General features: G+C 44.0%; 2 protein-coding genes, 1 non-coding gene and 1 pseudogene across 3 annotated transcripts; 2 read left to right on the top strand and 2 right to left on the bottom strand.

The window, feature by feature from the left end:
- Positions 1 to 3517, top strand: RPL39 (ribosomal protein L39). The gene is made up of 3 exons (XM_036443530.2): positions 1 to 140; positions 1421 to 1524; positions 3264 to 3517. Exons 1-3 carry the CDS (start codon positions 138 to 140, stop codon positions 3310 to 3312), a joined length of 156 nt encoding a protein of 51 aa, XP_036299423.1. The 5' UTR covers positions 1 to 137; the 3' UTR covers positions 3313 to 3517.
- On the top strand, positions 2629 to 2760 carry LOC118722242. The gene has a single exon (XR_004988945.1). It is a non-coding gene; the product is annotated as a small nucleolar RNA SNORA69 (small nucleolar RNA).
- Positions 3518 to 18278: 14761 nt separating the features above from the next.
- LOC118722017 (60S acidic ribosomal protein P2-like) lies at positions 18279 to 18716 on the bottom strand (the record flags this gene model as incomplete). The annotated part of the gene is made up of 1 exon (XM_036443353.1): positions 18279 to 18716. A coding segment is annotated over one exon (399 nt), but the record flags the coding sequence as incomplete, so codon positions are not given.
- Positions 18717 to 23027: 4311 nt separating this feature from the next.
- On the bottom strand, positions 23028 to 23110 carry LOC118722236 (annotated as a pseudogene).
- Between the last annotated feature and the right edge of the window lie 2913 nt (positions 23111 to 26023).

Raw genomic sequence — 26023 nt, forward strand, 5'->3', positions numbered from 1 at the left:
CGGGCCTCCCGGAGGGGGTGGCGAACGCACCGCCTCAATCCCCGTAGCCCCTCCCCGGCAGCGCCGCTAAATACGTCCTTCCGCTTCCTTCTCTCTCTTTCTCCGCCATCGAGGTGCGCGCTCGCCTCTCCCTCACCATGGTGAGTCCATCCTCTGCCATCCGCGTGGGGGAGGCTTCCCGAGTTCTCAGGTCCCGCGAGTTGGCCTGCGCCGCGGGCTGCGCCGAGATGCGGGGGTGTTTTGGAGGCTTTTTGCGGGGAAGGACGAGTTTGGTCCCCGCTCCGGTCGGCGGGCCGGGCCTGGCGGGAAACTAGTGAACAGTGTAGGGTAGCCCTTGGGGAGGGGCGGGCTGCGCCGGCGCCGGGAGGTCCGGCTGCGGAGCGCGTGCTCCCGGCCGCAGCCTAGAGCGGGTTCCGCTTCCCGCTGCCGGGCGAACTGTGATCCTGGGGCAGAGAGAGAAGCGGGCGGGGGAGGTGGGTAGGGGGGCGCGGCAGTCCAACTGCTGGCTGCCTACTGCCCGTACTTGGCTTGGAGAATAGAATCGGGCTGCTGGTTTTCGTAAAGTTTTTTGTTTTTGTTTTTTAAGTTGGCGGCCAGGAGTTTTTTAGTCCTTCCAGGGACTTGAGCTTCACCCATGGAAGCTCCTGGAGCAGGGAGCGCTGTAATATGAACATCTACAACTACTGAGAACTGGGAGAAAGTCTTTGCCTTTAAAATGGCCCCTGTTGTGCAAGGGTGTGTTGGGCCACAAGAGCCCGACTTTAGACGAGCAGTCATAGTCATGCTATTCCTCCAGATTGTCCTGCAAGCAGGGCGGCTCCGGGACGTCGGTTGGGGTTAGGTTGACCCGAGTTCTTCATGAAAGCCAAAAGATGCCAAGGGAAGTGGGGATAGTCATTCTTGGGAAAGTTTCATTTTTTAAGTAGAGTTAGAATGAAGATCAAAATGACCAGTGGGTAGAGTAGATGCACTGAATGTGGGGAAAGTTGTGTAAATCGTCATGACTTTTGTAATGAGCCTTGAAAGGGGATACTCCTGTTTTACAAAGAAGGGTACTGAGACTTACAGACTTGGAAGTTATACATTATTTAGTTTACTAAAAGTTGTGTGCTTTCCTGAAAACCTAATTCCCCGACTCTCACCATCCCTGATGTGGTCCTCCTCCAGAAGACTTGAGGGTGCCCTAGACCCAACAGAAAGGATGGGGGATTTAAATCCCATCTCTGCACAATAATATGCTTGGAAGGGGGGAGGCGGGCAGGTTACATACTTCCTGACTTTTTTAACTATGGGAATTCTGGTACGTGCCTGCAGAGAAGTTGGGAGAAACAAAACAAAGGGCATGATGGCTTTTTGACTTTGAATATTTTGAGCAAGTTCTGATATTCCTAACTTGGTTGCATATCCTTATCCTTCCCAGTCTTCCCACAAGACTTTCAGGATCAAGAGGTTCCTGGCCAAGAAACAGAAGCAGAATCGGCCCATTCCCCAATGGATTCGGATGAAAACTGGTAATAAAATCAGGTAAGGACACTACCCTCCTGTGTTTTGTTTTTTAAATTTAAGATTGCTTCAGAGTCATAAATAAAAGTTGTATGTAATCCAATTTATCATGTGCTGCCACTTGAAATTTTTTTTTAAATTATGCTTCCACAGCTGGGCTTAGACACTCTTCCAATATTTAATTTCCAAGTTTTCTTCATAGTGGGCCAGAACATAATATGGGAGGCTATCTCATTGCACAGCCCAGCAGCGAAGGCCATGGTGCTCACCTAATCCATCTTTGAAGTGTTTTAACTTTTTAAAGGTTGGAATATTGCCCTCCACTTCAGAAGTAGTTGAATTGATGGCTTTGGAAAGATAGATATTAAAATTATTACCAAGTATATTTCCAGTCCCAGGTCATCTGCGCCAATTCCTGCAAAGCTGGGCCTTAAAACTCCTGCATGCCTTTCAACATCACTGCTTTTTTGGAGACCGGGTGGACCTAGAGATGGGTCTCGATGCTGAGGAAAAATTAGTATGAAAAAATCAGTGAGATTTGCCCAAAGGCTCACAGCCAGTGACAGTGCGGTATTTGATGGCACCATGTGAAAATCGCCACCCTCTGGAGCCTTCCATGCCACCACTTTGCTGCTTTTGGTACTAAACACTAGGCTTTATTATTTATGCATATTAATGTGTATGGGGGATATCTCATTGTTACAGGTGCAACTAGAATTTAAAGCGTTGCCATCATACAGTACTGAGAAAAGAGCATTGAGGCACTTGGTGAAGTGGTTTGTTTGGCAGCTCAACCCTTCTACAAGTTTGATGGATTTCTATTGAGAATATCAGGCATCCTTAGTAAAGCCCTCCCCTCCTTTTTTTTTTGTTTTGTTTTAAGCATAGCCACATGAACATCACTTTCGCTGTCTGTTGATGGTGGGACCTGCGTTGTTGTAAGGATTGAAAGAAATGTATGAGAAGCTTGGGTGCCTGCAGTTATCAATATTAGCGTCTTGCTCTGTGGACTCCTGAGCTGGGGACGTATTTTATATTTAGCATTGCACACTTCAGTCCCAGAGAATTGGCACAGCAGACTTATTTTTCTTATCAACTCAGCTGTCTTCAGACTTAAAATTATTGAAAGCAGGTTGCAATTACAGTGCTTCATTTTGTGGGAGTACTGCCATTATCCTGCTGAAAGAAAATCTTGTGTTGGTCATTTTGATTTTGCCTTTATGAGGGTAAAATCATGGCAGGCTGACATGGACAGTTCAGAGGTGGCTTTAACTCTTCAATTCACTTTTTTTTTTTGCTATTAAAGTGAGAGTGTTGATATATTGTAAAAATTATGCAGGAACTTTGTGTGGGTGTGACCCATTATGCAGGAATGATTTTTTGATGTGTTTCAAAATATATATGTGTGTGTGTCTCTGTCTAGGTCTATCTACCTCAGGTTTGTTGAATCAAAGTTGGGTGAGCATACACTTGGGGAGGGGAGAGCTTACCCACCCGCTGCTTCAGTACCACATAAGAACCAGTGTCTTCCTACCCTGGGATCATTTTGAGAGGTAAAAATTTGATTTGACTAGTTCTTAAACATCTAGCAAATCATTTTTTACTCTCCAAAAAGAGCTCCAAACTTGTGAACGGAAAGAAAAGCCTGGACCCTTTGCCTTCCAAGGATATTGTGGTACACAGTGGCAAAGTCTGTGGTGAATGAGCAGCTCGATTGAGGTCAGACTTACTTTTGTAACTTGGAATTTCCTTCTGTGTAGGTACAACTCGAAGAGGAGACATTGGAGAAGAACCAAACTGGGCCTATGAGAACTCACTCATGACAGATGACTCACATATTTATGCTGTATCCAGGTTGCCTACACCTTTAAATGATTGAAAAGATACTACCATCTGGACAGTTGGAGCATTTTAATTGGAGAATTAATGGACTTGTGATTTTGCTCTATTGATTTTTTTTTCCCCTTCTGCAATAGTAGGATGGTTCAGTAATAAATGTGTGAGATCTTTTAAACTGCTGTTGTATTCTGGTTTGTATTGAATGATACAAGTGTTCTTGGCTACCAAGTACTTCAGTGTGGCTAATGTGAGTAAGAAATTAATTTTGTTTTATCTTACTATTTTTAATCCTCACCCAGGAATATTTTTGGTTGATTTTAGGAAGAAACATCAATCAGTTGCTTCCTGTACACGCCCTGAAGGAGAATTGAACCCACAACCTTTTGGTGCATGGGACTACACTCCAACCGAGAGCCTGTACACAGCTAAATTTTTTTATTTAATTGTAATTAAGTAGCTCCACGTGGCAAGTTGCTTTTATACTTTGTTATGAGAGCATTTTTTAAATTAAGGTATTACAAATGTGTCCTTATCCCCCCATTGTCCCCTCATTTCCCCAGTCCTGCCCTCATATTTTTTATATCCTCATGCCTGAGTGTAGCACATTCTTTTTAAAATGAATAGCATCTTTATATGCTCTTCCTCAATACAACTAGGCATCATCTGAACCAGAGATAGACAAACTGGTCTACTGCCTGATTTTGTAAGGTCTGTGAACTAGATTGCTGCAATTTTAAGTGGTTAAAAAATACGTTGACGCTAAAGAAATTAAAATTTACTGGATATTTATGTGCTGGGCACTATTCTAAGCACTTGGGATTAATTAGTTGGATTTGTCTAATATGCAAATGGGTAATAGGCATTATGCAAGCCATGTCAAATGTCTGGAAAAGGTGGGAAGTAACAAGTGTCCTCATAACCTTTGGAATTAGGGTGGAAATGCAGTGAGGGATGGGGAGGGTTTCTTTGGGTCAGTCTCAGCTGGAAGGACTCATTCACAATTCCCTCAGGTCCGGAGGTGACAACAGATACTATCCCATCATACCTTAGTGTTTTTTTGTTTTGTTTTTTTTAATATATTTTCTTGATTTTTTTAGAGAGGGACAGAGTTAGAAATATCCATGAGAGAGTATCATCAATCAGCTGCCTCTGGCACACCCCCTGCTGGGGATGTGCCCGCAACCAAGGTACTTGCCCTTGACGGGAATCAAACCCAGGACCTTTCAGTCCGCAGGCTGACCTCTATCCATAGCCAAACCGGTTTTGGCTTTTTTGTTTGTTTGTTTAAATTACTGGCATGTGGTTTCTCTTAATTTGAATTTCACATTTAAACAGTATATTATGATGTATCAGCAGTTTGTTTTTTTTAATATATTGATTTATTAAAGAGTTGACTTTATTTTTCAGTTACAGTTTACATACAATACTATAGTAAAAGATTTATTTTATTAGGAAAACAGATTTGTTCCACTTAGTTTATTTATGCATTCATTGGTTGATTTTTGTATGTGCCCTGGCTAGTGAACAAACCCACAACCTTGGTGTATTGGGACATATATTGTTGATTTTTGACAGGAAGAGAGGGATAGAGAGTTAGAAACAATGAGAAAGAAACATCTATCAGCTCCCTCCTGCGCACTCCTTATGGGTACGTCCCCTTTATTAGAATCGAACCTGGGACCCTTAAGTCCACAGGCCAACACTATCCCGTGAACCAAATTGGTTAGGGCATGTTTTACCATTAATTTCATGGAGAGGAAGGGAGAGGGATAGAGTTAGAAACATAATCGATCAGCTGACTCCGTACACCCCCTACTGGGGGGTCAATCCCACAACCAAGGTTCATGCCCTTGACCAGAATCAACCCAAGACCCTTCAGTCTGAGGGCCAGTGCTCTATCCACTGAGCCAAACTGGTTAGGTTCCGCCCTCATCGTGTCCCCCCCCCCCCCCCCCCCCCCCGCTCCTCCCCACACACACACACCATGACTATTTTGTAACTACCAATTTATACTTAATTTTTTCAACCAACCCCATGGGGATCCCATCTAGCAACCATTAAAATGTTTTCTGGCTGAAGCCGGTTTGGCTCAGTGGATAGAGCATCAGCCTGCGGACTGAGAGGTCCCGGGTTCGATTCCGGTCAAGGGCATGTACCTTGGTTGGGGGCACATCCCCAGTAGGAGGTGTGCAAGAGGCAGCTTATTGATGATTATCTCATTGATGTTTCTCAACTATCCCTCTAAAAAAATGAATAAAATATATATATTTAAAAATAAATAAAATTTTTCTGAGTTTATGTTTTGTTCATTTGTTTTAGATTCTACAGTTAAGTGAAATCATATGCTATTTGTCTTTCTCCGACTTATTCCACTCAGCACAATACACTCTAGGTCCATCCATGTTGCAGATGGCAAGATTTCATTCTTTTTTATGGCTGAGTCATTCCATTGTATGTAGGCACCATTTTATCCATTTGTCTATTGAAGAGCACTTAGGTTGCTTCCATGTCTTGGCTATTACAAAGGCAACAATGAACATGGATGTATATATCTTTTCAAATTACTGTTTTGGATGTCTTCAGGTAAATACCCAGAAGTAGGATGCTGGTTCCTTCTTTGTCTTATTACAGCCTTAATTAAAGTCTTATTTTGTCTGGTACAAGTATTGCTATCCCAGCTTTTTCTTTTTTTCCATTTTCATGAGAGAATCTTTTTTCATTCCTCTACTTTCACTGTCTTTGCATCTGATGTGTCTTATAGACAGTATGTTTAAGTGTCCTGTTTTCTTATACATTTAGCCACCCTATGTCTTTTTATTGGAGCATTTAATCCATTTGTATTTAAAGTAATTATTGACATGTATTGCCAATTGATATATATATTTTTTTTTAATTTTTTTTAAAGTATTTTTTGAGAGAGGAAGGGACAGATTCTTGTCTGTACCCTGATTGGGGGTGTTGAACCCACAGCCTTGGTGTTACTGGGATGATGCTCTAGCCAATTGGGCTGCTTGGCCAGGGCCTTGATTTGTATTTTTGGTCTTTAGTTTCTTAAAGAAGACCCTTTAACATTTTTAAGTTGATTTTTAGAGGGGTGGGGACATTGGTAGGCTGTCTATTGCATCCCCCCTACCCAGGGATCAGCTGCAACCGAGCCACACTGGTCAGGACTTCAACATTTCTTGTAATACTGGTTTAGTGGTAATGAGCTCTAGCTTTTTCTTGTCTGGGAAATTAAGATTCTCTGTCTTTACTCTTTGTAAGTTGTGACATGACTTTGTCATAATATAGGGCTCTTTGGGTTCATTTTGTTTGGGACTCTCCACTTTGGACTTATATGTCTATTTCTTTCACCAGGTTTGGGAAGTTTTCCATCAGTTGGGTAGTGTTAGCCAGGTTGATGTGGCACCAATGTATTGGTTCTGTGGGGGAGGGCCCAGCAAAAGAATAGTGGCCTCTGCTGGAGCACAAAGAAAGTGAATCCTAGTTAAGTCTGTGTACGGGCCATTTTTGAGGAATGCCTATGACTCCAGCAGCGCTCTGTCACTCGGCCCATGTCCCCGCTGGTGTTCACAACCAGAAGTTACAGACTTCTTTCCCAGCACTGGAACTTTGGGCTGGGCTCCTGGTATGTGACTGGGTACCCCTTGCTCCACAGGGGGACCTCTAAAGTAGATACCCTGTTTCCCCGAAAATAAGACAGTGTCTTATATTATTTTTTTCTCCCAAAGTTGCGCTATGTCCTTATTTTCAGGGGATGACTTATCTTTCCATGCGCTAGGTCTTATTTTCGGGGAAACATGGTACATTCCTGACTTTAGCTTCTACACATGGGTGTGGGACCAGTCCTATCTCCACTTGAGAATACTGCTTTCTCTACAAACCTTGAATAGGCAGTGTGAGATGTCAGCTTTTGCAAGATAATGCAGTCACCCCTGTGGTTCCTTTGATGGCTTGCTGAGAAGCAGGCCACAGCAGAGGGGTGGTTAAGAGTTGGCAGATTCAAATCACCAGTTGTAAGCCTTGGTGTCACCTGCAGCGTGAGGCCAATGGGACCTCCCGCAAAGGCCTATGACGATGAAATGTAATAATGCACTAATGCATCAGTCACCAACTGGTGGTCTGTGAGGTCCAAAATGTTGGTGACCACTGCACTACAGCACTTGACTGTCTGGCTAGGAAAAGAAGAGGAATGGGGAGTGAACAGGGTGAAGGTTGATGTGGATCCCTCCCCTGAAGACATGCTATGTGCTGTTTAAAGCAAATGTAGGACACGGACTAGATAGTGGGAAGGGGCACTTTGTCATGAGACAAGTTAGGCGGAGATGGTGCTCACTGACAGGCTGCTTGTCCAAAGCTGTTGATGGGGACTGGCAGGAGCAGCAAGCAGGAAAGGATGCAGCTCTCAGCCTGACCCTAAGTGAAACTTCTCTTGATCAATTGGAATAACTTCAGAAGGGCTGATAATTCAGATGTTTCATAAAGTCAGATGTATATAATATTAGGGCTAGTAATAATGTCGTTTTCTAATACTTTTTTAAATTGAATTTACTTAAACAATACAACAAAATTTAATCAACAATATAGTTGCCGTTGTTTTCTACTACTTGTGCCCAACGCTCAGGAAGCATTTTAATCCCTCTGATGTAAAATTCTTGTGATTTTGATGCAAAAAATTCGGTCAATGCATTTTTGAGGCATTCTTCATTATTAAATTTTTTTCCAAGAAGAAAGTTTTGCAAAGAACGAAACAAATGGTAATCGGAAGGGGCAATATCAGGAGAATATGCAGGTTGAGGGAGAACTTCCCATTCCAACTGGCGCAGTTTTTCAGCAGTGATTCTTGCAGTATGCGGTCGTGCGTTATCGTGGTGAAGAATTACGCCCTTCCGATTAATCAGCGCGGGTTCTTTTTCTCTTAAAGCTTGGGTTAACCTTTCCAATTGGGCACTATACACTGCACTTGTAATGGTTTGGTTAGATGGTAAAAGTTCATAATGAAGAATTCCTTTAAAATTCCACCAAACACACAACATCACTTTTTTCGCATGCAAGTCAGGTTTTGGCGTGGGCTGTGGAGCCTCATTTTTGTCCAACCATTGAGGCCGCCTTTTCAAATTAACATACAGCACCCATTTTTCATCTCCGGAAACAATTTGCTCTAAAAACGGCAAACGGTTTTGACGAGAGAGGAGCAAACTGCAAATTGTGACTGATTACGGTTGTTGTCGGTCAACTCATGAGGAACCCATTTTCCAAACTTTTGGACTTTGCCAAGTGCACGCAATTGATTGGAAATTGTTTTTTGTGAACAATTTAAAGTTGTCGCAAGCTCTTGGGTAATTTGAGGATTTTGCACCAAAAGAGCTTGAAGAGCTTCTTGATCAAAATTGGACACACGGCCTCGACCACTCTTGTCATCTAATGAAAAATTTCCCTCGCGAAATTTCTCAAACCAACGCTGGCATTTTCTGGCGCTAACTGCATCTTGACCAAGAGCACTATAGATGTTTTTGCAGCCTCACTTGCTTTTCTTCCTAATTGGAACTCGTAAAGCATGCAGTGCCGAATATGCTCTTCATCCGCCATCTTCTTAGCCCTAGTTTTGCAACAAAAACCAAACCAAACACAAACTTTTTCAAGCAAAACTTGTTAATTGCACTTCACACGTTCTGTAGATACCACGTGTTTGAAGGTTATGTCAATACAAGTCAACGCCAAGCAAGATTTTAAATGAATGTTTAAAAATGACATTAATTATTACTAGACCCAATAGCAGTGAGAGGCCCTGGCCGGTGTAGTTAAGTAGTTAGAGCAGCCTGCACATATGGTCTCGGGTTCAATTCCTGGTCCAGGGTGTATGCATGGGTTGCAGGTTCAATCCCCAGCCTAAGCTAGGAGGGTGCAACCAATCAATGTGTCTTCATGTCGATGTTTCTCCTATCACACTCTAAAAAGCAATTGGAAAAATATCCATTATCAATAAAAAAGTAGTGAAGGAAATTATAGAAAAACACCAGCAATATAGGCCAAGCCAGTCATTTAGTAGAAGCAAATGAAAAGGGAAAGTTAAAAAAGTTAATATTTGTCAATGAAAAACCTCACTGCTATCAATATTGAAATTATAAGCTATTTTCAAAAGTTTTTTTTGAATTATAACATGCATACAAAGAATGCACTGATGCCGAAACCGGTTTGGCTCAGTGGATAGAGCATTGGCCTGTGGAATGAAAGGTCCTGGGTTCGATTCCAGTCAAGGGCATTGATTGCGGGCACATCCCCTGTAGGGGGTGTGCAAGAGGCAGCTGATCGATGTTTCTAACTCTCTACCCCTCTCTCTTCCTCTCTGTAAAAAATCCATAAAAATATATTTTAAAAAAAGAGTGCACTGATAAGTGTATAGTGTGATAAATTTTCACAGGGTGAATCCAGTTGCATCACTACCACCCAGATCAGGAGACAGACCTGATCAGTATCTCAGAAGCCCCTCCTTGGACCCCTTTCCAGTCACTATCACTCCAAGTGTAACCACTATCCTAACATCTAACGGCATAGATTACTCTTACTGTTTTTACATTTTATATAATGTCATAAACTCCACTTTTGTCTTTTGCTCACTACAATCACATATTGACCTGAGTTATTGTGTGTAGTTTGCACCGGTTTTATTGCTGCAGTGTTCCAGTGTGTACATACACTATTTACCCATTTTCCTATTGATAGGTATTTACATTATAGTTTCCAGTTTGGGGCTTTTATCACTAGTGTCACTGTGAACATCTTCATACATATCCTTTGTCAAACATGTATGCATCTCATTACAGGTGATGTAGGTTTCATTTTTATATTTCTTAGGATGTCTAGATAGAACAAAAATGTTATTTCAGAGAGGAAGGAAGAGAGAAAAACATCAATGATGAGAGAATCATTGATTGGCTACCTCCTGAACTCCCCCCACTGGGGATCAAGTCTACAACCCAGGCATGTGCCCTGCCCAGTTCAGTGACCTCCTGGTTCATAGGTTGATACTGAGCCATGCCGGCCAGCCAATTGCTTTCATAGATGCCTCATGGTACCCAAGGCAGGGGTCAGCCAGACTTCAAAAGGCCATAGCTCTGGCTTTGAAGCCATTGAGAAGCCAGGCAGGCTGCTCTCCTCCTTAGGACCTTTCTTAGAGCTGCTTTCTGCATGTGCACTTTACTCTTGTCTCTCTTGACTGACCTGCCTTGTCTCCTCTTAGCACAAGGCCAAACATGGCCTACTCTCTGTCTCAGGTTAGCTGGTCCTGTGGGAATGGGTGGGAACAACTGAATCCCAATAAATAGCAGCATCATGCAAGGGTGAGCCTGAATGGCCCAGTCAAGAATCAGTCAGCTGTGGCTGATGGGGACAGGGTCCTGTTTAATCATGACTGCTTGAGTGGGCTTGGTGGCCTCCAGAGAGCAGTGCAAGCTGAACAGGCATCCCCAAGAGCATTTACTCCAGTGGAGCTCTGAGCTGGAAACCAGACCTGTGTGCTAATCCTGATGTTGCCTCAAGAAATACCTTATGTCTCTGGGCCTTGATCCTCTTCTCTTTGCTAGTGTCACCCAGTGCTGTCTGCTGGTTTTAGTTTAAGTTTGCTTTTCTGTGGGTATTTTCAGAAGCTTTCAGGAATACCAAGACATGGGAAAGACAACATGTCAAATAAACAAGAGAGAATCCTGAAACAAATTAGGCCCATGAGCTGTGGGATTTGAAAAAACATACCATTTTGAGCTAAAAACATTGGGTTTGGGCTGCAAAGACATCCAAGCTAAAATCAAATGCTCCAGAGACTCAGGAACTCCCCTGAGTCTTATCTGGAGTTGCTTCTTCTGAAGGGAGCTCTTGTAACTGCTTACACACTATGGCCCAGCACCGGACTCAGTGTTCTCTGAAACGTATTTCATTGACTTCCAAATAACATAGGGTAGAGGTTGTGATTGAAAACATTGACAAAATAAAGTAACCATAGGGGAAACTGAGTACAAGGTATACACTGAGTGGCCAGATTATGATTTCTGAACGCATAATATGGCCTGCCTCCCTCTCTCTCTCTCTCTCTCTCTCTCTCTCTCTCTCTCTCTCTCTCTCTCTCTCTCTCTCTGTCTCTCTCTCTCTCTCTATATATATATTTTTTTTAAATAAATTTTTATTGTTCATATTATTACAAATGTTCCTTCCCCCCCCCCTTCTCACGCCACCCTCTGCCCTTTCCCCACCCCCCATTGTCCTCATCCATAGGTGCACAGTTTATGTTCAGTCTCTTCCCACATCCCCCTCTCCCCTTTTCCCCCAGAATAAACAGTTCACTCCCCTTCCATACCTCTGATTCTATTATATTCAACAGTTAATATTGTTCCTCAGATTTTTTTTTTTTTTTTAGTTTCCTTGGTTTTTAGATTCACTTGTTGATAGTTACGTATTTGTTGTTCATAATTTTTATCTTTATTTACTTTCTCTTCTGAAAGAACCCCCTTCAGCAATTCATATAATTCTGGTTTGGTGTTGATGAACTCCTTTAGCTTTTTTTTATTAGTGAAACTCTTTATCTGACCTTTGAATCTGAGTGATAGCTTTGCTGGATAGATTATCTTTGGCTGTAGGTTCTTGCTATTCATCACCTTGAATATTTCTTGCCATTCCCGTCTGGCCTGCATGGTTTCTGTTGAGAAATCAGCTGACAATCATATAGGTGCTCCTTTATAGGTGACTACCTTCTTTGCTCTTGCTTCTTTTAATATTTTCTCTTTGTCTTTTGCTCTTGGAATCTTAATTATGATTTGTCTTGGTGTGGTCCTCTTTGGATTCCTTTTGTTTGGAGTTCTGTGCGCTTCCTGGACTTGTAAGTCTAATTCTTTCACCAGGTGGGGAAAGTTTTCTGACACTATTTCTTTCAGTATGTTTTTGATATCTTGCTCTCTCTCATCTTCTGGGGCCCCCATAATTCTGATGTTGGTTCGCTTGAAGTTGTCCCAGAGGTTTCTTACATTATCTTCAACTTTCTGGATTCTCTGGCCTTCTTGCGTCTGCGGAGGAGTGTCTTCTGGCTCTTTATGTTCCAAATCTTTGACTTGATTCTTGCGATCTTCCATTCTGTTTTTAGGACTCCATAAAATATTTTTTATTTCAGACAATGTATTCTTTATTTCTTGTTGATCCCTTATTATTTCTAGTTGATCCCTTTTCATATCCTCATAGGTCTTGTTTATTTTATCGGCCTTTTCTAGGAGATTCTTGAACAACCTTATAAGTGTGGCTTTGAACTCTATATCCAGTCGCTTTTTGTCCTCCATTTCTTTCGTTTGTGATCTATTTGGTTTAGGCATTTTCGCAGGCAGCTTTCCTGATGGGGCGGGGTTTCAGGGTGGAGCCTACAGCCTTGGCTTCCGTCAGCCCCGCCCTATGCGACTCCTGAGACTCAGGGTCCTTCAGTACTTGTTGCGAGCACCTCTGAGAGAAAGGTGCCCTTGATTTTCGCCTGCTGCCAAACTGTCTATGCTCTCCCCTAATGAGTCTGGTATTGGGGTTCAGTTCAGTTGGTAGTGGGATTGTAGGTGGCGTTCAGAGCAGTCTGGAGCCCCTGTCTCCTTCCCATCAGGACAATCCAGCGGCACAGCCGGCCAGCCCTTCTCTGCGCGCAGTGTGCGCGCCTCCAGGACCTCATTTCGCCGCTTCCCTGGAGTCCCGCCTTACAGCCCGGCTCCCTATGGATGAGCCTGGGTCCCCGGGGTCTGGCCTAGAATTGGGGTTCAGAGCAGTTGGAGCTGGGCCCAGCACAGTCGGAGCTTTTCTCTCCTTCCCGCTTGGGACCGCCAGCCAGGCACTCGGCCTCCCTCCTCTCCAACTCTGTCCCACGCGCGCCGTGTGTCTCTGTACCTTTTACAGCTCCTTCGCGCTTCCTTCTGGTTTTCTCCTTGCTTCTTGTAGGATTTCCAGTCAGTCGACTTTCCTGTAGTTCTGGGTAATGTCCATTTTATATTTTAGTTGTATTTTGTTGAAATTGTTGTGTGCGTCTGCGGCTAGTTGCCTACCCGAGCAGCCATCTTGGGTTCTCTCTCTCTTTTTTTTTTTTTTTTTAGAGGGGCCCAGTGCATCAATTCATGCATGGTTGGGGATCCGGCCAGCTTGGCCAGGGGGAGGGGACATGGGTGGTTGGCTGGCCTGCCTGCTGGTCAAATTCCTGGTCGAGGGGACAATTTGCATATTAGCCTTTTATTATATAAGATATACACTGAGTGGCCAGATTATTATGCATTCAGAGATCATAATAATCTGGCCACTCAGTGTATAGCAACTCTAATGTTCATGCAACTTTTCTGTAAATCTAAAACAAAATGTTTACTTAAAAAATAAAATAGCCAATCAAACATCTAAGGATTAAGTTCATTACGTATGCATTTTCTATTTTAAAAAATATTTAAAATTTTTGCCCTGGCCCGTGTGGCTCTGTTGGTTGGGCATTGTCCCATGTACCAGAAGGTTGTTGGTTCAATTCCCAGTTAGGGTACATGCCCAGGTTGTGGGCTTGATCCCTGGTAGGGGGTGTGCAGGAGGAAGCTGATAGATGTTACACTCTTACATTGATGTTTCTCTTCTAAAAAAATTTTTAAATCTTTAAAAAAATTTTTCAATTACAGTTCATATTCAAGATTATGTCATTTTCAGATGTACAGCATAGTGGTTACACATTTATATAACTTATAAAGTGATTTCCCATCCCCAAAATAAATGTAATACTCACCTAACACCATATATAGTTATAGTACCCACCTGGCACCATACATAGTTATTACAATATAACTACCAATTTGTATTTAATCCTTTTACATTTTTCACTCAGCCCAACACCCTTTTATCTGTCAACCATCAGTTGTTCACTGTATATATATGAGTTTGTTTCTTTTTTGTTCATTGTTCTTTTTTGTTGTTATTGTTAATCCTCACCTAAGGCTATTATTCCATTGATTTTTTTTCTTATTTATTTATTTATTATAAATCTTTATTGTTCATATTATTACAAATGTTCCTCATTTTTTTCCCCTCCATTGCTCTCCTCCACCAGATCCCCACCCCACCCTCTGCCCTTTCTTCACCCCCCCCCATTGTCCTCATCCATAGGCGCACAGTTTATGTTCAGTCTCTTCCCAAAATCCCCTCTCCCCTTTTCCCCGAGAATCGTCAGTCCACTCCCCTTCCATACCTCTGATTCTATTATATTCACCAGTTAATATTGTTCATCCAATTTTTTTAATTCCCTTGGTTTTTAGATTCACTTGTTGATAGTTACGTATTTGTTGCTCACAATTTTTATCTTTATCTTCTTCCTTTTCCTAAAAAACCCCCTTCAGCAATTCATATAATTCTGATTTGGTGGTGATGAACTCCTTTAGCTTTTTTTTATTTGTGAAACTCTTTATCTGGCCTTCGATTCTGAGTGATAGCTTTGCTGGTTAGATTATTTTTGGCTGTAGGTTCTTGCTATTCATCACCTTGAATATTTCTTGCCATTCCTGTCTGGCCTGCATGGTTTCTGTTGAGAAATCAGCTGACAATCGTATGGGTGCTCCTTTATAGGTAACTACCTGCTTTTCTCTTGCTGCTTCTAATATTCTCTTTGTCTTTTGCTCTTGGAATTTTTATTTTTATTTTTTTAATTAAATTATTATCTTTGTACATATACCATTGTGTCCCCCCCCCCCCCCCCATACATGCACCTCCTCCCCAGTGCTCTGGGAATTTTAATTATGATGTGTCTTGGTGTGGTCCTCTTTGGATTCCTTTTGCTTGGGGTTCTGTGCGCTTCCTGGACTTATAAGTGTAATTCTTTCACCAGGTGGGGGAAGTTTTCTGTCACTATTTCTTTCAGTATGTTTTTTGTATCTTGCTCTCTTTCTTCTTCTGGGACCCCCAGAATTATGGTATCTTGTCTTTAAATTTTTTATTTTAAGAGAGAGAAGAAAGAGGAAGAGAGAAACATTGATCAGCTGCTTCCTGCATACTCCCTACTGGGGATTAAGCCTGCAACCCAGGCATATCCCCTGACTTGAATTAAACTGGCAACATTTCAGTGCACAGAATGATACCCAACCAACTAAGCTACACTGGCCAGGGTGATTTTTGTATGATCTATTTTATTTAACATAGCCAGTTGTTGCAAATGGCAAGTTTTCTTTTTCTTTTCTTTCTTTCTTTCTTTCTTTTTTTTTTTTTAAATATATTTTATTGATATTTTACAGAGAGGAAGGGAGAGAGATAGAGAGCGAGAAGCGTCGATGAGAGAGAAACACCGACCAGCTGCCCCCTGCACACTCCCTACCGGGGATGTGCCTGCAACCAACGTACATGCCCCTGACCGGAATCGAACCTGGGACCTTTCAGTCCACAGACCGACGCTCTACCACTGAGCCAAACCGGTTTTGGCTCTTTTTTTTTTTTTATCCTCACCAGAGGACATGCTTCAAGAAAGGAAGTGAGAGCAGCTGCCAGGCTGGGAGCGGCCAGGCCCGGAGCAGCCGGGTCTGGTGCGGCCAGGCCCGGAGCAGCAGCTGCCAGGCTGGGAGCGGCCAGGCCCAGAGCAGCTGGGTCGGGTGCGGCCAGGCTCAGAGCAGCGGCTGCCAGGCTGGGAGCGGCCAGGCCCGGAGCAGCGGCTGCCAGGCTGGGATCGGCCAGGCCCGGAGCAGCCGGGTCGGGTACGGCCAGGCCCGGAGCAGCAGCTGCCAGGCTGGGAGCGGCCAGGCCTGGAGCAGCGGCTGCCAGGCTGGGAGCGGCCAGGCCCGGAGCAGCCGGGTCTGGTGTGGCCAGGCCTGGAGCAGCGGCTGCCAGGCTGGGAGCGGCCAGGCCCAGAGCAGCCGGGTCGGGTGCGACCAGGCCCGGAGCAGCAGCAGCCAGGTCCAGAGCAACTAGGTCAGGAGCAGAGGTGACCAGACACGGAGCAGCTGGTTGTGGAACGAACCAGAGCAACAGAGCCCAGGCCCGGAGCAGCCAGGCCTGGAACAGCTCGCTCCTCGCCTGCCCCTGCCCCACGGCTGCCTCTCAGACATGGCTGGAAACTTTTGCGGGAACTTGATGGTCTGTTGAATCAAGTGATGAAGGCTTAGATCTGGATGTGTTGAGTTAGTATAGCACTGGGGTGTTGATCTGTGAGTGCCTTGGGTGGGGCCTGGATGAGGCTGGTTGACCTATTTGGAAATGTCTTATGTGTGAAATGTATCATTGGGCATGTGGTGGTATTATTGATATGAGAAAATGCTAAGTAACTGATTTACTATCTGAAAAGGGATTTACTGTCGGGGAAAGGGAGGGAGGAAGAGACTGAACATAAACTGTGCACCTATGGATGAGGACAATGGGGGATGGGGAGGGGGCGGAGGGTGGGATGGGAACCTTGTGGAGGGGGGAAGAAATGAGGAACCTTTGTAACAACATGAATAATAAAGATTGATTAAAAAAAGAAAGAAAGAAAGGAAGTGAGAGAGAGACATTGATGTGAGAGAAAAATTGATCAGTTGTCCTCTGCATGCTCCCGTAGGGATCAGACCTACAACCAAAGTATGTGCCCTTATCTGTAATGGAACCAGCAATCTTTCAGTGCATGGGACAATGCTCAACCAACTGAGCCACTCAGTCTGAGCAGATTTCATTTATTTTTATGGCTCAGTAATATTCCATTATATACATACTAGAGGCCCAGTGCACAGATTCATGCACCGATGGGGTCCCTCGGCCTGGCCTGCTGGGATCATACCAAAACTGGCTCTATGACATCCCCTCAGGGGTCCTGAATTGCAAGAGGGTGCAGGCCAGGCCGAAGGACCCCAGCAGTGCACGATTGGGGCCGGGGAGGGCTCCTGGGCATGTTCAGCTCGTTTCACCCAGTCCCCATCAGCTGGACCCCAGCAAGCTAACTTACCGGTTGGAGCATCTGCCCCCCTGGTGGTCAGTGTGTATCATAGCAACTGGTAGAATGGTTGAATGGTCAGACATTTAGCATATTAGGCTTTTATTATACAGGATACCACCTTTTCTCTTTCCAATTGTCTATCAATGGACACTTAGATGTCCATATCTTAGCTATTATAGATAACTAGAGGCCCAGTGCATGGAATTTGTATATGGGTGCAGTCCCTAGGCCTGGCATGTAATTGAAGTGCAAGCATCTGGTGTGGAAGGGAAGGTGCCAGCTGACCTCTGGGCCCTGGGCAGCACCTGGGCCCCCGAGCCCCCAGCCCCAACACACCTCCCTCTCCCTAAGTCATAGCACCCAAGTCCCCATGCAGAGATGTGATAAATACAGCTGGACACTGTGAGCCAGGGCGCAGCGTGGGCCTATGGGCCACCCAGCAGCAGCACTGCAGGGAAGCCAGACAGGCAGCGTGCTCTCTTATAGCCAGCCTCGCAGATTGGTTCCTGTATGAATCCATAGGGAGCCTGACTGGACCCTGCAGTCCTGGTGGCTGCGGCCTGGCTCACCCAGAAGATGCCACACGGGTGTGGGGCAGGCTCCTCATGGGCCCCTGGCACCTGAGCACAGGGGCGTGAAACCCTGGCATCCTGGGGGAGGGTAGAAGGGGGAGTGAGAGTGAGCTTGGTGGGCACCCTGCATTCTCACCATACCCCTGTCCCCAAGTAGCAGATGAGAGGTTGCAGCGCGTCGCCGATGCCCACCATGTTCATGCTGCCCCCTGGTGGTCAGCACACATCATAGCGAGCGGTCAAACTCCAGGTTGAATGATGGCCCTATGGGGCAATTTGCATATTGGGCTTTTGTTGTATAGGATGTTGCAATGAACATAGGGATGCATATTATCTTTTCAAATTAGTGTTTCTGTTTCCTTTGGATAAGTACCCAGAGATGGGATTGCTGGGTTATATGATAGTTCTATTTTGTGTGTGTGTGTGTGTGTGTGTGTGTGTGTGTGTGTAAAAAGGATTTTATTTGCAGGGGAAGGAGACTAATCAAACAAGCTGAATCCCATGTCATCATCCGACTCTTTGGACTCCTCCTTCTTCTCATCTTTCTTCTCCTCGGCTGCAGCTGGAGCAGAACCAGCAGCAGGAGCTGCGGACCCCGGGGCGGCGGACACCGCCACAGCCCCTCCAGCAGGGACGCTGGCCAGCTTGCTAATACCCTGGGTGATGACATCCTCAATGTTCTTCCCGTTCAGCTCGCTGATCACCTTGTTGAGCCGGTCGTCGTCTGCCTCGATGCCCACACTGTCCAGGATCTTCTTGGTGTCCTTGGCGCTGGGGGAGGCATTGCCCCCGAGGGCGGCCAGCAGGTATCTCGGCGGCGGCAGAGGGGCCTCGTGCGTGCGACCTCGAGCGGCGTCAGGCAGGGGGAAAAAAGGTGATAGTTCTATTTTTAATTTTTTGAGGCACCTCCATACTGTTTTCCACACACCAATCTACATTCCCACCAACAGCGTATGAAGGTTCCCTTTTCTCCACATCCTTACCAACACTTCTTTGTTGATTAATTGATGATAGCCATTCAGATGGGTGTAAGGTGATTTCTCATTTGTGGTTTTAACTTGCATTTACCTGATGATTACAGACTTTGAGTATCTTTTCTTATGTCTGTTGACCATCTCTATGTCCTCTTTGGAGAAATGTGTACTCAGGTTCTCTGTCCATTTTATTTTGGTTTAAAAAGAGTCATCAATTTGTTGTTCCTCTTATTCATGGATTCATTTTTTTTTATTCATTGTTTTTTTAATTCTTTTTTTTTTTTAGAGAGAAAAAACACACACATTGATTTGTTGTTCCACTTATGTATGCATTCATTGCTTGGTTTTTGTATGTGCCCTAACCTTGATGTATGGGACGATGCCCTAACCAACTGAGTTAACTACCCAGCCAGGGACCTCTGCTCATTTTTTAATCAGATTGGGTTTGTGTTGTTTTTTTGGTCTTATGTTATATGAGTTCTGTATATGTTTTGGATATTAACCCCTTATCGGATGTATCATTAGCAAATATGTTCTTCTATTCAGTAGGTTGTCTTTTCATTTTGTTGATGGTTTCCTTTGCTGTGCAAAAACTTTTAATTTGATGTGCTCTCATTTGTTTTTTTCTTCTTTTGTTTCCCTTGAGCAAGGAAACATATCCAAAAAAACATAACCAAGAGCAATATCATAGAGTTTATTGCTTGTGTTTTCTTCCAGGAGTTTTATGGTTTTGGATCTTACATTTAAATCTTTATTCCATTTTGAGTTTATTTTTGAATATGGTGTAAGAAGGAGATCTAGTTTCATTTTTTTTGAATGTATCTGTACAGTTTTCCTAACACAATTTATTGAAGATACTGTCTTTACCCTATTGTATATTCTTGTCATAGATTAATTTACCATAAAGATGTGGGTATATTTCTGGGCTCTCTATTCTGCTTCACTGATCTATATGTCTGTTTTTCTGCAAGCACCGGGCTGTTTTGATTACTATGGCCCCGTAGTATAGTTTGATATCAGGTAGCATAATACCTCTAACTTTGTTGTTGTTCTTTTTTAAAATATATCTTTGTTGATTTCAGAGAGGAAGGGAGAGGGAGAGAGAGGTAGAAACATCAATGATGAGAGAAAATCATTGATTGGCTGCCTCCTGCATGCCCCCTACTGGAAATTGAGCCCACAACCAGGGCATGTGCCCTTGACCAGAATCAAACCCGGGACCCTTCAGTCTGCAGGCCAATGCTCTTATCTACTGAGCCAAACCAGTTATGGCTACCATTGGTATTTTTTATTTTTATATTTTATTGATTTTTTACAGAGAGGAGGAGAGAGGGATAGAGAGTCAGAAACGTCGATGAAAGAGAAACATCGACCAGCTGCCTCCTGACACCCCCCACTGGGGATGTGCCCGCAACCAATGTACATGCCCTTGAACAGAATCGAGCCTGGGACCTTTCAGTCCGCAGACCGACGCTCTACCACTGAGCCAAACCGACTTCGGCGGTATTTTTGATAGAGATTGCATTGAATCTGTAGATTGCTTTGGATAGTGTCGACATTTTTTTAAATCCTCACTTGAGGGTATTTTCCCATGGGGGGAGGAGATATATATATATATATATATATATATATATATATATATATATATATATATATATAATATATTTTATTGATTTTTTTACAGAGAGGAAGAGAGAGAGATAGAGAGTTAGAAACATTGATGAGAGAGAATCATTGATCAGCTGCCTCCTGCACACACTCCACTGGGGATGTGCCCACAACCAAGGTACATGCCCCTGACCGGAATCGAACCCGGAACCTTTCAGTCCACAGGCCGACGCTTTATCCACTGAGCCAAACCAGTTTTGGATGGAGATATATATATATATATATATATATATATATATATATATATATATATATATTTTATTGATTTCAGAGAGGAAGGGAGAGAGAGAGAGATACAAACATCAATGATGAGAGAGAATCATTGATTGTCTGTTTCCTGCATGCCCCCCACTAGCGTGCAACTGGGCATGTGCCCCCGGCCGGAAGCAAACCTGGGACCCTTTAGTCTGCAGGCCAATGCTTTATCTACTGAGCCAAACCGGCCAGGTCCCCATTGGTTTTTAGAAAGAGTGGAAGGGAAGGGGAGAGATAGAACTGTCAATGTAAGACAGACACATCAATTGGTTGCTGCCCACAGAAGCCTTGACCATAGCCATGGATTGGGCCTGCAACCTAGGTACATGCCCTTGACCGGAATCGCACCTAGGACCCTTCAGTCCACATGCTGACGCTCTATCCACTGAACAAAACTGGCTAGGCTGTCATTGATGTTTCTTTTTCTTTTTCTTTTTTAAAAAAATACATTTTATTGATTTTTCACAGAGACTAAGGGAGAGGGATAAATAGCTAGAAACATCAATGAGAGAGAATCATCGACCAGCCGCCTCCTGCACACCCCCCCACCGGAGATGTGCCTGCAACCAATGTACATGCCCTTGACTGGAATCGAACCTGGGACCTTTCAGTCTGCAGACCGATGCTCTATCCACTGAGCCAAAACGATTTTGGCTGTCATTGATGTTTCTATCTCTCTCTTACTTCCTCTCTGAATTAAATTTAAAAATACATTTTAAAAATATAGTAATATTGTGCTACAGACTGGCTGTGACAATTAAATGAGACAATGTGTTAAAAGTGCTTGGTTTGCCCTAGCCGGTTTGGCTTACTGGATAGAGCATCAGCCAGTGGACTAAAGGGTCCCAGGTTCGATTCCAATCAAAGGCACATATTTCGGTTTCAGGCTCCTTCCCATCCAATTGATGTATCTCCATCACATTGATGTTTCTCTGTGTCTCTTCCCTCTTCCTTCTTTTCTCTCTAAAAAAAAAAAAAAAAAATCAATGGAAAAATATCCTCAGGTGAGGATTAACAAAAATAAATCTTTTATATATTAAAGCCTAATATGCAAAGTGGCCCCTAGGGAGTTTGACTGACCGGGAGTTCGATTGCTTGTTATTACGTGCACTGACCACTAGAGGGTGGTACAGAATGAAGGAAGGCCACAGCCAGCAGTGGGCATCGGGGGAAGGGAGGCCCTGGCAGGTGGCTGACAGCCGCTAAGAACCCTGCCCGTTAATAAATAAACATGCTTGGTTTATTGTCAGGACTTAATATATGACATTTTGAAGAACACTAGAAATAGTATATTTTTTCAGTCTATTACTGGATAACAAACTACCCCAAAACTTAATGGCTTAAAACAGACATTTTGTTTCTATCACATTTTTGTGGGTCAGGAACTTGGGCAGGCCTTGGCTGGGTGGCAGGAACTAGATGACCCACTCCCAAGATGGCTTCTTCACTCATGTGCTGATCACTGTGGTGCTCCTTGGTCTCTCCCAGATGGCACGTCATCCACCAGGGCCTCTCCATGTGACTTGTACTTCTCATGGTGTGGTGATCTCAGCTCAGGGCAGTTGAGTGCTTACATGGCAGCTGGCTGGACTGAGACTCCCAAGAGATAGGAACTGAAAGCTGCCAGTTTCTTGAAACCTGGGCCCTGAAACTGACACCAGGACCAGCTTCGTGGGCCTGTGACCTTTGCAGCCACACAGGGCCCTGTACTTAGTTTTATGCCCTGATTTTGCCATCTTGACATTAAAAACATTTTATTAACATTAAGTCGGCATACAATAATATATTAGTTTCAGGTATTCAGCATAGTGATTCGATATATATGTATATATATACTAGAGGCCTGGAGCATGAAATTAGTGCACTTGGGGAGGGGGGGTGGTCCCTCAGCCCAGCCTGCACCCTCTCGCAGTCTAGGAGCCATGCAGGGAGCTGGCCTAAGCCGTTAGTTGGACATCCTTAGTGCTGACGCTCTCCAGCATGGAGTCTGGCTTCTGGGTGAGCGGCACTCCTCCTGTGGGAGCACGCTGACCACCAGGAGGCAACTCCTGTGTTGAGCGTCTGCCCTCTGGTGGTCAGCGTTGTTGAGCGTCTGCCCTCTGGTGGTCAGCGTGCATCATAGCAACTGGTTGTTCCACCATTCAGTTGATTTGCATATTAGCCTTTTATTATATAGGATATACAATATTATGACGTGATCACCACACAGTTTAATAATCATCTATCATTGTACAAATTATTCCAATAGCATGGACTATATTCCCCATGCTGTACACTACATCTCCATGGCCTAAATATGTAGAATACATCACAAAGTTGTATATCATCCTTGTGCCAGGGCCATGCTAATCTTCTCTGTATTGTTTTTTGTTGTTGTTGTTTGTTTATTTTATTTTATTTTATTTTTTTAAATATATTTTATTGATTTTGTACAGAGAGGAAGGGAGAGAGATAGAGAGTCAGGAACATCAATGAGAGAGAGTCATCAATCAGCCACCTTTTGCACACCCCCCACTGGGGATATGCCCGCAACCAAGGTACATACCCCCGACCGGAATCGAACCCGGGACCCTTCAGTCCCCAAGCAGACGCTCTATCCACCGAGCCAAACTGGTCTTGGCGTGTTGTTTGTTTATTTTAGAGAGACAGTAAGGGAGAGGAAGAGGGAGAGAGAAAAACATCTATGACGCCGAAACCGGTTTGGCTCAGTGGATAGAGCGTCGGCCTGCGGACTGAAAGGTCCCAGGTTCGATTCCGGTCAAGGGCATGTACATTGGTTGCGGGCACATCCCCGGTGGGGGGTGTGCAAGAGGCAGCTGGTCAATGTTTCTCTCTCATCGACGTTTCTAGCTCTTTATCTCTCTCCCTTCTTCTCTGTAAAAAATCAATGAAATATATTAAAACAAACAAACAAACAAACAAAAAACCATCTATGTTGGAGAGGCTGCCTTCTGCACATCTCCTACTGGGGATTGAGTCCACAACCTGGGCATGTGCCCAGACCGGGAATCAAATTAGCTACCTCTTTTTTTTTTTTTAATATATATTTTATTGATTTTTTACAGAGAGGAAGAGAGAGGGATAGAGAGTTAGAAACATCGATGAGAATCATCGATCAGCTGCCTCTTGCACACCCCCTACTGGGGATGTGCCTGCAACCAAGGTACATGCCCTTGACGGGAATCGAACCTGGGACCTTTCGGTCTGCAGTCCGACGCTCTATCCACTGAGCCAAACCGGTTTTGACTAAAGTGGCTACCTCTTGGTGCTTGGGAATCTACTCAACCAACTGAGCCAGGACTCTGTGTTGTTTTAATTTTAGTATATGTGCTGCCGATGTGAGTACTACCATCTTGAAATTCTTAACAAATTTTTAGAAGGGATCTGTCATTTTCAGCTTGGGCTGTTAAGTATATCTCTTTTGCTATACTGTTTTGATCTAAGCAGTCACAGAACCCACCTGTATTCAAGGGATGAGGATATAGATCCCACCTGTCATTGGGAAAAGTATCAAAGAACTCATGGTCATCTTTAATCTGTCACAGCATGGTATAAGAGGGGAAAGAGTACTGGAATGAAGAAATCTGAGGCTGAGTCCCAATTTTACACATAGACACATAGACCATTATCATACAGTATTATAAGCACAATGAAAGAGAAGTATTTATAGGGCCCAAGGGAAGTGTTCTGAACTTAGATATTTCTAGATGCAGTGAGCCTGCCACTAACAAACCACTTCAGCTTTTGGGACTTCAGTTTTCTTCCATTTGAAATGAGGAAGTCGCTTCTATATAAAATCATGAACCTCCAATGGCCCATTTTCAATTCTCTAAATGTGCGTCTGATATGGTATTCATTAGAAAAAGTGTTTTGCAGGGCTCACCAATGAGAGGACATGGGAACGAAGGTGAATGAGCCACCAAACAATAACTATTAGTTTAATCAGAAAGCCTGACCTGTGAATATAAATTCAAGGTCAGCTACCTCCAACTTGCACTTGTTTATTCCACAGACACCCATTATAGACTGCAGGGCAGACACAGTGCAGGAGTGGTGGTTTACATCAGTGAGCTCTCATTTTCACGGGCTTACACTCTACAGTGGGCAGGCGAGCGTGCAGACAGTTGCACCCCTAGTGTCGAGTGCTGTGGTAAGGATGGCATAGGTCTTTGGGAACCTGCTCTGAGTATGGGGGGATGTAGGGGGCAGGCTGAGCCCTGAAGGCTGAAGAGGAATTAGGTCGGGGGGGGGGGGTATGTGGAATATGTCATACGTCATATCCTATACAGAGGAAGTGGACTGCAAAAATGCAGTAACGAGAAAGCTGGGAGACAGGGAACTAAAAGCCACTCTCTGAGAAAGGGAACATAGAGGGTGGTGGGAGAAACTGCCTAGAGGAAACTAGTAAGGAGGGTGGAGACGACGAGGCTGGAGAGACTAGCTGGGGCCAGATCATAGGGAGCCTTTAAGCCTTGAGAGGGAGCTTGCTTAGATTCTACCCTGAGACCCAGGGGAACATTGAAGGGTTTGGAATTGGATAGTGGCCTCTCCAGTTTTGGTGTAAGAAATCACCGAGTTTAGCAGTGGATTGCTGAGATGGGGCTGGTTGGGGGTGGGGCATGGTACGCTAAGTAGAGACTATTAAGAGGCTGTGGTTTGCAGTCCAGGTGAGAAATGATGGTGACTCGAACTAGGGCAGAGGCAGTGGAGATGGATTGAAATGGACAGATAAGAGATTTAATAGAATCAACAAGATTTGTGATTGACTGAGTAGGAGAGGAGAAAGAGGGAGTTTGCAAATATGATGCCCAAGTTTCTGGCTTGAGCAACAGTGTGGACAGTGGTATAATTTACTGAGAGGGAAAGACCACGAGAAGAATAGTTTTCTGGTGGGAGGGAGGAAAGATCAAGGGTTCAGTTTTGGATGTGCAACTAACTATTGAGCAAAATGAGTTCGAACTGTGGGGGTCCATTTATTTTTTAAAATTTTATTTTATTATTGATTTCAGAGAGGAAGGAAAAGAGAGAGATAGAAGCATCAATGATGAGAGAGAATCATTGATTGGGTGTTTCCTGCAGGCCCTACACTGGGGATCAAGCCCAAAAGCCAGGCATGTGGCTAGTTGGACTGTGGGGGTCCATTTATTTGCAGATATTTTTAAAAATACTGTAGATGTATTTTCTCTTATGATTTTCTTTTAAAAAATATGTTTTTATTGGTTTTAGTGAGAGAGGAAAGCGGGGGAGGAGGGGCTGTTTGCTTCCTGCACATCCTTCAGCTGGGGCAT

Source organism: Pipistrellus kuhlii, unplaced genomic scaffold, assembly GCF_014108245.1.
Source record: "Pipistrellus kuhlii isolate mPipKuh1 unplaced genomic scaffold, mPipKuh1.p scaffold_m20_p_19, whole genome shotgun sequence".
NCBI lineage: Eukaryota > Metazoa > Chordata > Mammalia > Chiroptera > Vespertilionidae > Pipistrellus > Pipistrellus kuhlii.